This window comes from Gopherus evgoodei, chromosome 7 (assembly GCF_007399415.2).
Source record: "Gopherus evgoodei ecotype Sinaloan lineage chromosome 7, rGopEvg1_v1.p, whole genome shotgun sequence".
Taxonomy (NCBI): domain Eukaryota; kingdom Metazoa; phylum Chordata; order Testudines; family Testudinidae; genus Gopherus; species Gopherus evgoodei.
The window spans coordinates 15,289,602-15,304,220 of record NC_044328.1 but is presented as its reverse complement, the minus strand read 5'-3'; the positions used below and the strand labels follow the sequence as shown (position 1 = coordinate 15,304,220).

At 39.9% G+C, this 14,619-nt stretch overlaps 1 protein-coding gene across 3 annotated transcripts in view; it reads left to right on the top strand.

Annotated features, from left to right (window-relative positions):
* The window catches only part of SHTN1 (shootin 1), a 99,631-nt gene that overhangs the window by 31,191 nt on the left and 53,821 nt on the right, over positions 1 to 14,619 (top strand). For all 3 annotated transcript variants that reach the window (XM_030570750.1, XM_030570749.1, XM_030570752.1), the window contains exons 5-8: positions 1,294 to 1,462; positions 4,118 to 4,215; positions 5,173 to 5,254; positions 9,242 to 9,336. In XM_030570750.1, coding sequence (XP_030426610.1) covers positions 1,294 to 1,462; positions 4,118 to 4,215; positions 5,173 to 5,254; positions 9,242 to 9,336 — 444 coding nt within the window. The remainder of the gene's footprint in view (positions 1 to 1,293; positions 1,463 to 4,117; positions 4,216 to 5,172; positions 5,255 to 9,241; positions 9,337 to 14,619) is intronic.

The window sequence follows — 14,619 nt, the reverse complement described above, 5'->3', positions numbered from 1 at the left end:
TAATTTAGATGCATTAGCAATGTACTTTCCAGAGGTGTTTACTTAATTGTTTGCATAATGACAAGATATTAGAATTCATAAGGTAGTCAATCAGCATATAACTAAGAAAAGTAATTTATGTATGTAACTTTCCTCTCCTCTGTTCATTATTTGTAACGTACATAGTGACATACATGGGTGGTTAAAAGACTTGCACTGTCCAGTAGGGCTGATGTGCTTGTTAGTATGTGCTAATTAAAACATGCAAGATTCCTCATGCTTCTTTTATTTCAGTCTTTGGAAATGAGATATATTTGAAGAGGCTCTGTACTCAAGCAGATCTCCCATGTTTATGGAAGGGAGTTTTGCCTAGGTAAAGAATTCAGGATCTTTTCCCCAGTACAGGTATCCCTTCTAATCAGAGGAGGAAGTATGGTCTCTGGCTGCATTTTTCAGATTGCATAGACCAGGGTGCATTGCGTGTCCTTGCGGGCAGATCTGGACCTGATCTCTGTGGAGGCAGAGAGGGGTGCTTGGATGTTGGCACATGGGCATGCAAACATTGCACAACCCTTGTGCATCGTGGAGGTTACCTTTGGGGGGGGTGGCTACATGCATGCAGGCAGAATACAGATGTGGATCAACCAAGTAGAGGCTGGGAGGGAGACCGAAGAATCTTTTGCTATCTGGATCCTCCAGTTCTTCCTGCCAGCTTGCTTCATGGTAGGATTTCATTTAAGCTCCCTCATTGTTCTTTCCCAGCCATGCATCTGCTTAGCATCCAACCCAACTACTGGGGATGGGCATTGGCCTGTGATTATGACCCATATTATATTCGATGATTTAAATTCTGTGTTATGATTGTCTTTTTACATATATTGAACCTATGATGTTAACACTCTGGCATCAAAGTAATTAGAAGTTAATTATGACTTCTTTAGGATTAGCACTTTTATTAATGCCAATGTATGGTGAAGAATAGGAGCTGTGACAGCTATCACAAAGAATATATTGGATTAAAGTAAGCATGCTAATTAATTGATTTGAGCCTATCTAGGATATTCACTAACCAGGAGTACCAGAGAAACATTTCCTGTGTGAAGTAAGAAATGGGCCTGACTGAACCATAATGTCCACTTCAGAGTAATAGGGGGCCAAACTTCATGGTTTGGGCCCCTCTTTAGTGTTAGGTGCTGTGTTTTAAAGTAATATCATTTTGTCTTGCTTGCTGCATGATTGATAAATCTTCTGGTTAAAATAGAGAAGAAAAAAATATATACTTGGCTAAGTACTGTGTGTATCTTTACTTTTCAGTTGAACAAAGAAAATAAGACCCTGAAAAGAATTAGCATGTTGTATATGGCTAAACTGGGGCCAGATATCATTACAGAAGAAATTAACATCGATGACGATGATTCATCCACAGAAACCGAAGGAAGCTCGGGTTCGTGCAGCTCGGTGTATTGTCAACAGCAAATGAAAGGTGAGCTCTGCTGTTGAATAGACTGCACTGTGCAGGATAACTGTTACTATCTCAAACACACATACTGTAGAACAAGTTACAGTGCAATGATGGAGTCCTACACTCAGGTGAGAGATTTCAGTGTTGTTGACTCAATAAAATAAACATTTGCATTAGTCTAGTAACAGTGATAGGTCAGTCACTTGTTACTTTTTACATACACAGAAAGACTGAGGGCAGGGTCACCTATGGCATTATTTCAGCTGCTGTTTGTGTAAAGTTTCTTCAGTAGGCATGCAAGGCAGCGTTCCTTGTCATCTTTCATTTAGTATCTCTATATTTCCTGCGTCCATCTAACTTTACATGAGGCACTATCAAAATAAATGAGTTAAACAGGGACTTTGGCACTGGCACAAACAGCAAAGCTTGAGGGTGACAAAAGGTGCTTATCCCAGAGAACTCTGCTTTATTAGTAAGTTTCTGAGCTCTCTCTTCTTTTTTTGCAAGCAGTCCCTACTGGAATAAGAGCTTCCCTCCCAGCCTGATTCTGCATAAGCTTGTGTTGATTATGATGGCATGACTTCTAACAAAGGACATGTATGGATTTCCCCAATTCAGCATTATGAGACAGGTTAAAATGCTCCCTTTTTAAGAGAACCTCTACTCTTTCTAATTGCAATAACAGTAATCCTACTACTTTCAGAGTGTTTGTGGTTTTAATCGTGTTAATTACTCTCAGTTTAACTTGTGTGACCTCACTTAATTACTATACTGGTGCAGCCTATGCTAGTGAAGAAAGAGTCTGAATATAAAGATCAGACACTGCAGACATGAACTAGATAAATGTCAAAACACCCCCATGTAGTAGAGAAGTATGATTCTCCCCATTTTACCAACGAGAAAGCTGAGGCACAGAGCAATTAAATGCTTTGTCTAACACTGCACAGCAAATCGCTGTCAGAACTGGGATCAAACTCCAGAGTTCCTAGTACTTCCCCTTGGAGAAAGAAGCCAAGGATCCTGTTGGAGGTTGAGAAGAGAGGGAGCAGGGAAAAGTCTGGTTGGGTACTGAGAAGAGTACTAAGGAAGTTGAGGGGGAGAGAATAACTGAAAAGTGAAAGGTTCAGGTAAGCATGTGCACAGTGAGGGTGGGGGGAAAGGGCATTGTATCTCTTGTCATTGTTGAAGACGCCATTATAGAAGGAAATATGGTCTGTTTTCCAGGAGTTAGAATAGCTGGTTTCTATTCCCTGCTCTGTCACTTGACTCACTGTGAGATCTTGAGCAAGCTACAATCTCCCTGTGCCTCAGACTTTCGTTCTGCACAGTAGAAGGATAATAAATAATCCTGCCTATCTCACATCGGTGCTGGGAGTCTTCCGTAACATTTGTTAAATATTTGTGATTCTTGAATGGAAGTGCAAAGTATTTTAGCAGTGGTATAATAGTCACTGTAGTAGGAGGGGTTATATTGTCCCATTGGCTGGAGGGAGATCACATTTGTTTAAGCAGGGAGATCTTTGCTGATTTGCTCCAAAAACAACACACAGAAAACACCCCCAATCCTTTCCAATGTACTTGCCCAGCTACTTGCATGGAAAGTTCCCTGGGTGCCCATCCCAGAGAGAGCAGGGTGGAGGCTGCTTTCAGACAAAAAGAAAACGTTTGAAAAGCCTAATATTTCCAGGGATTTTAAATAATTGTAATCCCTGCTCCCAATATGCGATATCCAATATGTCCAGCAACCATCTCTGCCCAGTTGCAATTGACTAGGAACAGACGTTGAAGCTAATAGTTTGGTATTCAAAGAGCAGCAGCACTATGAAAAATGGAAGGCAGGTGGGGAATGAGAGGGTTTGGTGAGAACTAATAGAACCAGTAAGTCTGTATCTTTGTGTCTCCTTTTTTTTTGGTGTGTTAAGCAACAATTTTAAACTAAACCCTTATGTTCCCATTAAGAATTGATTGTAATCAAATGTTTTATTCCATTGTAATTTAATTATCAAAATCTGAAGTAAATTAAGAAACAAATTCTGAGAAAATTACTAGAATTAGCTCTTCTATCAGTAAAAAGGTTATATGCTGACTCACTTCAAATAATGTCACAAGGGTTATAAATTGGCAGCTATTCAGGAGTATTTCTTCACAGAAAACCTCCCAAAGTATTAAGTGCCTGTTGTTTGTTTATATCTTATTGTGACAAGAAAGAGATCGTGATCTGAAAGGAATTTAAGTGCATTAATTTGTTTTACAGGCAGCCTCTAAAAATATTTTTCTGTTGCCACATGGCCTCATCTTGTGAGGTGCTGAGCATCTCCTGAGGGGACTGAGCGTCTTCAGCATCTGGCAGCATTGCACTCATAATAGCATGTTGCCTTGCAGAAAGAGAGTTTTCAGTAGAATGCAGTAAAAGCAAAGACCAAAGAACTGGACAAGAGAGATTACCTTGGTAGAGCAAATCTGAAACTGTAGCCGCGTTGCAGATCTGTTGTATGACACCTGAGAGAAGCATGTGTCTGTGTATGTATTTATGGAACCAAGGCTATGACTGATATTTTGTCTTTGCAGCCCAGTGTGTTTCATGCTCGGCTGTATCCACATAATTGTTGGATTCCCCACCCCACCTCCTCGAGTATAAGATGAAAAATATTTTTTTTTCCCCTCCTGAAAATGTAGAGCTGCGAGATCAAATTATATCTGTTAAGGAGCAAAAGAAGACCTTGGCTATTGAACTGGAAAACCTGAGGCGCAAACTTGTAGAAGTAATTGAAGAAGTATGTATTGTATCATGGAAGGCGAGACCATTAGTGTGCATTCAGTACCTTTTGTATGTAGTGTTGGTTGAAAACTGTCAGTTGTGAAGTTAATTGAATACTATCTAATCGGAGGGTTCACCAGTCTTTTACTATGGACCACTTCATAAGAGACGGGTCCTTTCATTGACCACCTTAATGTATCCCCTGACTCCCAAATTTTTTGATTTTGTGTGGATGTCCAGGAAGGGCTTTGTGGACCAAGGATTGTTATTCTCTGGTCTAAACTGTGGTGTTATCTGCGGTGGGTCTTTCCCTGATTTTTAGCTATCGGCAGTCACTCATCAATGTAACTAGACAGGCAAAGGGGCTGTTTTGAGCTGGTGGCATGTACCTTTGTTTCATACTAGAGTAAGCTGTACTGATGCAAATCACAGCTTATAATCATTTGTGCTGTCTGCCCTACACCTGCATTCAATATGCCAATCAAAAGCTCTTGGACAATAAACAGAGACATCCTCTCCCTCCCTTTGTCCCTCTCCGCACTCCAAAAATTGCATAACTGTAGCTTGCCTGTGTTAAAATTCAGTCAATAGTGGGTAAGCTAATAACTTTTTAACCTGTTACCTTGGAATCTGTCAGGATAAAGACAATGTAGAAGTGCAAATATGTAATTGGTGTGTATCATGAAAGTGGGCAATTCAATCTCCAAAAGACCCATTTGGTTCTGCAGTACTTCATAACGTTTGAAAACAATATTATATCGAGAACGGAAATATCAATAAGTCAGGTGGGGAACGCCCTTAAACGCCTTTGAAAATTACAGTCTGAAGTCGAAAGTAACCCTCCAGTCAGAAATCAACTATTCAAAGTAAATCTTTGCATGTAAAATAAGATGCAATAATACATTATGCTGCTAATTAGATTCTCACTAATTTATTATTCATCTGTTTTTGTATCTTATTTATACTCTTCTAGGTAAATAAAGTAAAGGAAGAAAAAGCTGTTCTGACAGCAGAAGTTCATGAACAGAGGAAACTATTGGAAAAATGTAACCGAGGTGTGTGTTCTCAATATTGTGTTTTCATCATCTCCCTCCCTTGCTACTTTATCTCCAGATAATCTGCAGAGCTTTTTCTTAAATTGTGTTGTAATTTATCTTCATAGTGACCGAAGTGACATTCGGGCCATGTTGTGCTAGGCACTGTGTAAACACGTAGGAGACAGTCCCTTCTCTAAAAAAAATCTCATTCTTTAAATAGTCAAGACAGGTGAAAGGTGTGAGCAATGGGGAACCAAGGCACAGAGAGATTTAAGTGACTTTATCCAGGATTTCAGAGGGAGTCTGTGGCAGAGGTGGAATTTTAAACCCAGATCTCCTGAGCCCCAGTTTGTTGTCTTAATCACAAGGACCAACCTTCCTCTTAACTTACTACTTAATTTTAAATATCTACAACTCCTGATGCATTGTGAAGTTTTACATTCAAAACAGCACACACAAGGGCTGCATCCATCAATATTCAAAGAGAATGATCTTCCCCACTCATTCAGCATTTCCTGTCTGAAGTCTTCTCCAACTCATTTCCCCACAATCCTTCTCCACCAACTCCCATGGGAAAACAGGTAGGTAGGTCCTGCAGCATCCCCCAAAATCTTCAGGCTGTTACACACCAAGGAGCCCAGTGAGTTCCGAAGGCCACGGTCTTCTCACAGAACGTTCTTTGACCAGCTCTGTTCTTTTACACCAAAAAGGGACTATTAATTTGAATCCAGCAGTTGGCAAGTGTCACACTGAGACACAGATGTGATCTCTCAAGTAGTGGGGATTCCAGACAATTTATGATGTCATAGGAAGATGTACACAGGATCAGCGTAGTCTGTCCCCTTCTACAGCATTGTGAAATTCAGGATCCTGCTGTTGGCTTGAATATTTAATAGGAAATGCTTGTATTTGTTCTTGATTTGTGAATCCCACAGGCAGTTATTGAGCACAGGGAAAGAGTTTGCAGAAACGTCAGTGGGCTTTCTGGGAGCTTTCATAGATCATGGAAGAACAATAGGACGATGGAACAAACTGCCTAGGGAAGTCATGGAAGCTCCTTCACTAGGAGTTTTCAAAAAGAGGCCGGATAGCCATTTGTCCTGGTGGTTTAGACACAATAAATCCTGCATGTTGGCAGGGGGGTTAGACTAGATGACTCTTGCATTCCCTTCTAACCCTGTGGTTCTGTGATTCTATGTATTTCCTCACTTTCACATGCAGTTCCATTGCTTGAGCATGAGAGAACGTGAAGGCAGCACTTTGAGGACTCTAGAGGTACGTCTACATGGCAAGCAGAAACACACAGCAGTGAGTCTAAGAGCCCAGGCCTACAGACTTGGACTTGTGGGGCTCAAACTACGGTGCTAAAAATAGCTGTATAGACATTTCAGTCCGAGTTTGAATGTCTAGACAGATATTTTTAACACCGTAGCATGAGCCCCATATGTCTGAGTCTGTAGACTTGGGCTCTGAGATTCGCTGCTGCAGGTTCCTGCTTGCCACATGGAAATACCCTAAAAGCATCATCAGCGTGATAGACTATGCCAAGGAAATGTCTGCTGGTCTGGTGTGATGGAGGAAAGCAGGGGCTCTTCTTAACGCCTTCTACAATGTTTCGTTGAAATATCTCCATGTGCTTGAGCAGAGGGGCAATCCATCTGCCTAGATCCAGTGGAGTAGGCTAATACCAGCCCAGCATCTAATATAGCAATATACACCGCTACCCGCCTATAACGTGACCTGATATAACACGGGTTCGCATATAGCGTGGTAGCAGCAGGGCTCCAGCGGCGCTTTAAAGGGTCCAGGGCTCCGGCTGCTGCGGGGAGCCCCGGGCCCTTTAAGTCACCGCCGGAGCCCTGCTGCCGCTACTCCGGGGCTGCGGCCGTGGGGCTGAGCTGGTGATTTAAAGGTCCTGGGCTCCCTGCAGCCGCCGGAGCACGGAGCTCTTTAAATTGCTGCTGGAGCCCTGCCGCCACTACCCTGATATAACGATGTTTCACTTATAACACGGTAGGGATTTTTGGCTCCCCACGACCGTGTTATATTGGGGTAGCGGTGTATTTCAGTTATGAGTGGTAATGCACGTAATAGAAGTTCCCTACCACCTAGAAGATAGGATACGTAGGCAGACAAAATTACTTGACAATAGACTGATCCCTCTGTACTTTGTGTGAGCCAGCAGAGCGCTGGAGATTACCGATTTGCCAGTTGTCATATACTCTATTCCTGTTATCTCTTGTGTTCCATGCAGCTCTGTTGCATAGTTCTGTAGATGTAGAAGGAATCAATTATTCTGGCCAGGATTGGTGAATTATCGTAAATTTTTTCTAATTGTTCTGTTCGAGAATTTTCTTTTTTAAATGTAATTTGAGAATCAGTTGGATTTTAGTAGCCTATAATCCATGTCACAAAGTACCTCTGACAGTGCTTTGCTTTAGACATAGTTAAGCTCCTCTCCAAAGAGGCAGGGGATTTGCCAAGGGTGGTGTTTGAAATTGTATGTCATTACTCCGGAAACCAGTCCTTAGTCAGTTAGAGCTGAAGTGCATTGAGAGAGCAATGTGTGCAAGTAGTCATTAAGAGACTTTTTTTAAGGGTTTATTGATATTACTCACAGGTCAGGATTGAGGTGTATGAGCAGAACAATATGAGGAAGTTTGCACAATGCCTGGCCTCGCTATGGCTATTTTTTTAGCCAGCAATATCAGTCTCACTTGCATGACCATTGTTTTAATATGTTACACTCAATAGTACCGATATTACCTTCTTGTTGCAATCTCATTGGCCTCTGAGGTAAAGAGACCCCTTGCTACAGAGCCACTAATCTCTGGTATCCAAATGTCTGTTTCCTGGAACTGCATGCTGCTTTACAAAATATGCAACAATCTTTTATGGATTGAGTATTACACTTATAGGGCTAGATTGTGGCACATGCTGACACAGGGGAATAGGACCCCATTTACATCCCTGTGCTCGTTACAGGGTTACTTGAGTCCAGGTCTGATGGAGTAAGTACTGTTGTGCACTAGCTTATTCCTTCCTGTAATATGTGAGTGGGGGAATGAGCGGAGTCTCACCTTATCCCTTGCTCACTGGTATGCAACAACACTGAAATAACCATCTTTATCTAGAAATATTGCAACATCGTTACCAGAGAAAAAGAGGGAGAGGTAGGAGAGTGGAGAGAAGCAAAACGTAGACTGATTTTTTTCTGAGTTTTACAGCCTCATGGAAAATAGAAATGAAATTTTAAGCTAGAGACATTTCATGGGTTTGGTTTTAACTAGCCACAGTGGTGGGTTCCATTATTAAAAGCCTACATGAATGGATAAAGGTGTTGGGGGAATAGCATACTTATCAGGTCTTACTATATGAATAAGTATTGTTGGGAATTTTTTGGGAGGAAAAGTTAATTTAGAGAATTTGATATGGAATATAGTCAACTTTGCACTATGTACTGCCAGTGTTACAGGACATGAAGCAAATAATAGAAATAATGTCCTTTGTTATGTTTATATAACAAGAAATATCCCAAAGTACTTTCCAAACATTACAAAGCTTGGGATGTGTATGTACACTTGGGGAGCGTGTACATACACAGACGTACATAAATTATAAGTAAATTGTGTGCATCATTTCACCCACCATTGAAAGGTAGCCATCTCTGGGTGGAATTTAACTACGTAGCAGTCCATAGCAACACAGCACAACAGTTTAGGACCAGAAGGAAATAATGTAGTATCTAATAGTTCAGTGATTACACATATAAAGAGGAAGTTTAAGGGACAAAAGGAGTGCAAAACAAAATCGGAATATTATAGGTGGTTGGAAATTAATGTAGAAATATGGACATATAGAACTACACATTTTTATATTCTTTGTAAGGAATCAAAATATATTGAGCAATGTTGTCCCATGGCCTGATAAAACAAACTGTATTTTTGTTAATTTCTTTGCTAGCTGGTTTTTATTCATCTTTGTCTGGTTTTGTTTTTCAAATAGTGTCTGTACTGGCAGTGGAAGAATATGAAGAACTCCAGGAAAACTTTGAGTTGGAAAAGAATTTACGGAAGAAAGCAGAGTCATTTGCACAAGAGGTGGGTAGTTCAACAGAAATCCTACAGATGAAGGAATTCCATAAAATATGGGTCTTGTAAAATACAAAGAGGCGAGAAGAAGTTTTGATGGTTTTATGGCTAGATCAGACTGTTTAGACCTCTTACAGACCATTTCTATGGCATTGAGCAAGTCACTTAACCTTCGTCCATCAGTTTCCCCACCTGTAAAATCGGTCTAACAATACCTACTTCACAGGTATTTTTAAGGACTAATTCTACAATGTTCATAAGACACTTTATTATCATTTCGTGGTAAGTGCCTTAGAAGTGGAAACTATAATACATTTATATTAATTAATGAAATTGGTAAAATGTAACATTTCCCTCTATTTCATTTTTTAAGTTTTGCTATTAAATTTGAGATGGCTCAGACAGTCATAACATGAGAATTTATATTCCCATAATATGGGCTTAATGTTGCAAGGATGACTTGCTTTTTTCACTGGCTTGGAGTGGAATAGTTTTATTTGCAGAATATATGAAGCCAACCAAAGAAATACGACACAGCATGATATTCAGATATATGCAAATATGTCTGCAGTTTGAAATATGTCTTCAGAGGAGACTCAGTTTTGGTGAAGATTTCAAACAATCATCTGTGCAGGGGAGCGGCATAAGCAGATTTCAGTGTTGTGAAAATACAAAGAAGAAAATGAGCTTTGAGAGAACATTATGGAATGTCTGTGATAACTGTCCCGATAGCTTCTTGGTCAATGGGTTTCAACCTGTGGTCGGCCGACCCTGGTGGTCTGCAGACTGTCTCATATTTCCAAAGGGATCCGCACCTCTATTTGAAATTTTTTAGGGGTCTGCAAATGAAAAAAGGTTGAAAACTACTGTTCTAGGTGACAGTATTGTTCACCATGGGAATTCTGATAAACTCTAGCGCAATCTTGCCAATCTCAAGCACTGAAAAGTCATGAGATTGGCTTAAAACTCATGCAGTTTAAGAAATAATGCTCTTCTTCTTTGCGTCCTGGTTTTTGAGCTTTAAGGTACACATGGGTTATGTTATCAAGCATTTTCTCCATAACTATGTAGGCTAGAAAAATTTTTTTTTTAATAGAAGCTGAGAGTCTCAACTAATCATGTGACTCTGGAACCCAGGTTTTAAGGAGAACACCAAATATTGCAAGACTCACAGTAAAATAAAAGTTGGCAAAACTGCAGTGTTGTGAACGGTAGAAGTACGTTAGGTCTAATTTGAAATGTCTATTCAATTTTGAACACCTGGGTGCAGACAGGCGAATAGAATGTGCTTTCTTGGGCGCACAATTTCTTTTGGACAATTGGCTGGCTTTTTATTTTTTTTTTAACCAAGACTTTCAAGAAATCTCTGCTGGATAATTCCTGTGCATCTAACTCCACCCACTATGTTAGTGATCATATTGTGTGGTAAGGGCATTTTTTGACTAGGAGATTATGGAAGCAAATGGATATGTTTACTGGATGCAGTGTTTGCCAACTACACCTTTTTCTTGGTCTGGATATTCATAATGCTTCATAGATTAAGAGAGTCATAGAAAAAGTTGTTCCTAAAAAAAAAAACAACAAAAAAAAACCCTCCAAAAACCACCAAAGTGTTGTTGATCTGAGAGCCCTAGGTAGGTTATGAATGAACTTAAAGAACTGGGGACTCTTTAGGGGAAGAAGAAGACACTGTGAGTGTAGCCCACAACCACACAGTGCTATGCTTTGTCGTCCTCCTGCTGCTGACTGGGCCATATACAGAGGTGGTTGAGCCTGCTACAGCCTTGGCTAGCAGAGCTGGGTTTTTAGCTCAGTTGGTGGAGGCACGTGCTTTTAGAACGAGAGGTACCAGGTTCAATCTTCCCTCCCAACAGCCCATAAGTCAAGAGAGGATCTCTGCTGACAACATGATGCTTATAAGGCTTTCCAGCTCCAAAACTCGCGTGCACTGCTGCTGCACGCATAGCAAATAACTTTCTAGTTCCTGTTCAGCTTTCTATTTGAATAATTGGCCCAGCTATTCATTAATACAGATATTCAAGGAGAAAGATAAGAGTTTCAAAGTCAAGGGTGTATAGGGCCAGACATTAAGGGGTCGTTAGGTACCTTAAGACACAGATGGGTGTCTAGTGAGATTTTTCAAAAGTATCTAGGCATTTAACTCCCAATGATTTCAAAGCTGTAACAATTTACTTCAGTTTAGGAGCTGTCCCATTGACTTCAGTGGGACTGCTTCTCTGAATAAGGAATACTCATGTATTTAAGGCTTTGCAGGATTGAACCGTCTACATAGAAATGAATGACCTATGGTTCCTTTGAAAACTATCCAAAAAAAAAGACTAGTGGAAGCAACAGAAATAGAGTAAGAATAGGGCAAAGATTCTAGTGTTTAGTTGCCTGGAGGTGGTTGGTCTGGTTTTGGTTTTGGGTTTTTTCCCCATATATTTATAATTAAAATTGTCAAATATAGTCATCTGCCATCTTCTGATACACATCACAATCCACTCAACAAGCACACCACCCCTTTTGCATTCTTGTGCATCATATCCGCACTGAAAATAGAAAAGTGAGAACAGGATGGCAGTGAACCACTCTAAAAAGAAAAGCCTTCATTAGACAGCTGGCAGGTTTTCAAGTATCATTGGCTATACATTTTTTTTCAGAGAACTACAGCTTGTTGCCAAGTACAATCCTAATGAATATGTCAACAAGAACAACAAGCTGAACTAGATCTGCAACACATCATTCTCCAGGGAAGATGTCTTATGCTGTTACTCTATTTCAAAAAATAAATAAATAAAATTCTGCTCCAAGTAATCCCAGAAACTGTGGAACAATGTTTCAACTATTTAAACTAGTAAAGAAATAGTATGTCTGAGAGTAACAGTAAGGACTTGTCTACATGGAGACTTTGTGTGCAGCAAGTTGTGGTGTGACTGTACTGCGCACTACCTTGCCATGTGCTAACTGACCACGTGGACCCTGCTATGTGCAGTAAAAGTTCCATGGTGTACTTTGGCTTTACTGCTTTACTGCTCTTTTGAAATGGAAAGCACCGTGGCTTGCCGTGCACTAAGGCCTAGATTTTTAAAGGTATTTAGTAGGGCTGTCAAGTGATTAAAAAAATTAATCGTGATTAATCACACTGTTAATAATAGAATTCCACTTATTTAAATATTTTTGGATTTTTTCTACATTTTCAAATATATTGATTTCAATTATAATACAGAATACAAAGTGTACAGTGCTCACTTTATTTTTGATTACAAATATTTGCACTGTAAAAAATAAGAAATAATATTTTTCAGTTCACCTAATATAAGTAGTGCAACCTCTTTATCATGAAAGTTGAACTTACAAATGTAGAATTATGTACAAAAAATAACTGCATTCAAAAATAAAACAATGTAAAACCTTAAAGCCTAAAAATCCACTCAGTCCTATTTCTTGTTCAGCCAATCGCACACTGGTGTTCTCATGGCACTGTTGTAGCCAGTGTCACAAGATATTTACATGCCAGATATGCTAAAGATTCATATGTCCCTTCATGCTTCAGCCACCATTCCAGAGGGCATGCGTCCATGCAGATAACGGGTTCTGTTCTATAACAATCCAAAGCAGTGTGGACCGACACATGTTCATTTTCATCATCTGAGTTGGATGCCACCAGCAGAACCTTGGGTCGAGTGCTGCATTTATCCTTAGAAATCTCACATTGGTACCTTCTTTGCATTTTGTTAAATCTGCAGTGAAAGTGTTCGTAAAATGAACATGTGCTGAGTCATCATCCAAGACTACTATAACATGAAATATATGGCAGAATGCAGGTAAAATAGGGCCGGAGACATACAATTCCCCCCCTCCCCCCAGGAGTTCAGTCACAAATTTAATTAATGGATTATTTTTTTAACAAGCGTCATCAGCATGAAAACATGGCCTCTGGAATGGTGGTCGACAAATGAAGGGGCATACCAATATTTAGCATATCTGGCATGAAAATATCTTGCAATGCCGGATACAAAAGTCCCATGCAAATACCTTTTCTCACTTTCAGGTGACATTGTGAACAAGAAGTGAGCAGCATTATCTCCTGTAAATGTAAACAAACTTCTTTGTCTTAGTGATTTGGCGGAATGAGAAGTAGGACTGAGTGGACTTCTAGGCTCTAAAGTTTTGCATTGTTTTGTTTTTGAGTGCAGTAATGTAATAAAAAACTACATTTGTAAGTTGCACTTTCACAATAAAGAGATTGCACTACAGTATTTGTGTGAGGTGAGTTGAAAAATACTGTTTCGATTGGTATTCTATTGTTTAACAATGTGATTAAAACTGCAATTAATTAAACCCTTAATTATTTGATTAATGAGTTTGTTACCAAAGCAGATTTAGATTTATGTGATACACAAGAGAGTGCCTATCATGAACCAATACCAACTAGAGTAAATCTAGCAGCCTCCTGCAAATGACCAGGAATGACCAGTCAAAAGGGAAATAAAAATCATCCACTGAACAGAACAAAGATCATTTTTTCTTACATGACCCTCAGCACACACCCTTCCCGCCACAAAAGCCTAGGGAAAGAGATGGTCTTTGAAGCATGCCCTTAGGGTCTATTTGGACCAAGAAAGGGAGGGTTTTCCAAAGTCCTGAGGCTCTTGAACAACATCTTGCTAGCAGACCCTCTTCTTTAATATCAAGGGACCTGGAGCTTGAATGCTTCCACTGGTCACAACTGTGGAAGTATGGCAAGGGGAGAGGGGGCAGTCTCAGATAGAAGCCTCTCTGGCCATTTACGGCCAGTTGAAGTCAATGGGACTCTTTCCATTGGGTTATTTTATTTTATTTTGTGTTAAGAGTTTTGAATCAGGGCCTAATAGTATCTTATAGATCAAAAACCATACCTGAAACTCCACTTCAGTGTATTCAAAACAAAAGCAGTTACAGATGTGGAAACTGAAGTGAATTATTCTCTCTCTCTCTCTCTCTCTCTCTCTCTATTTAAGTCTAAATGTCTTGCTCTAAATACTTTGTGCTTAGGGTAGTTTAACTTACTCATCACACTTACTACAAGTAAATGGCAGTTTCTCCTCCTTTAAGTCTCCTGGGGCTATACAATTGGTGCTGTTTTATTACCATTTCCCCCCATGTTTGCCTGCCGTTATGTCCATATCATTTTTATATCCCGAAAACCAATATATAGGATTACTAAAGATCACCTTTCATACCCTACATTTTGCTAAGTCTTTTGCACTTCTCACCACTGCTTTAGCTTTCCCTTCTGAAGTGCAGCAT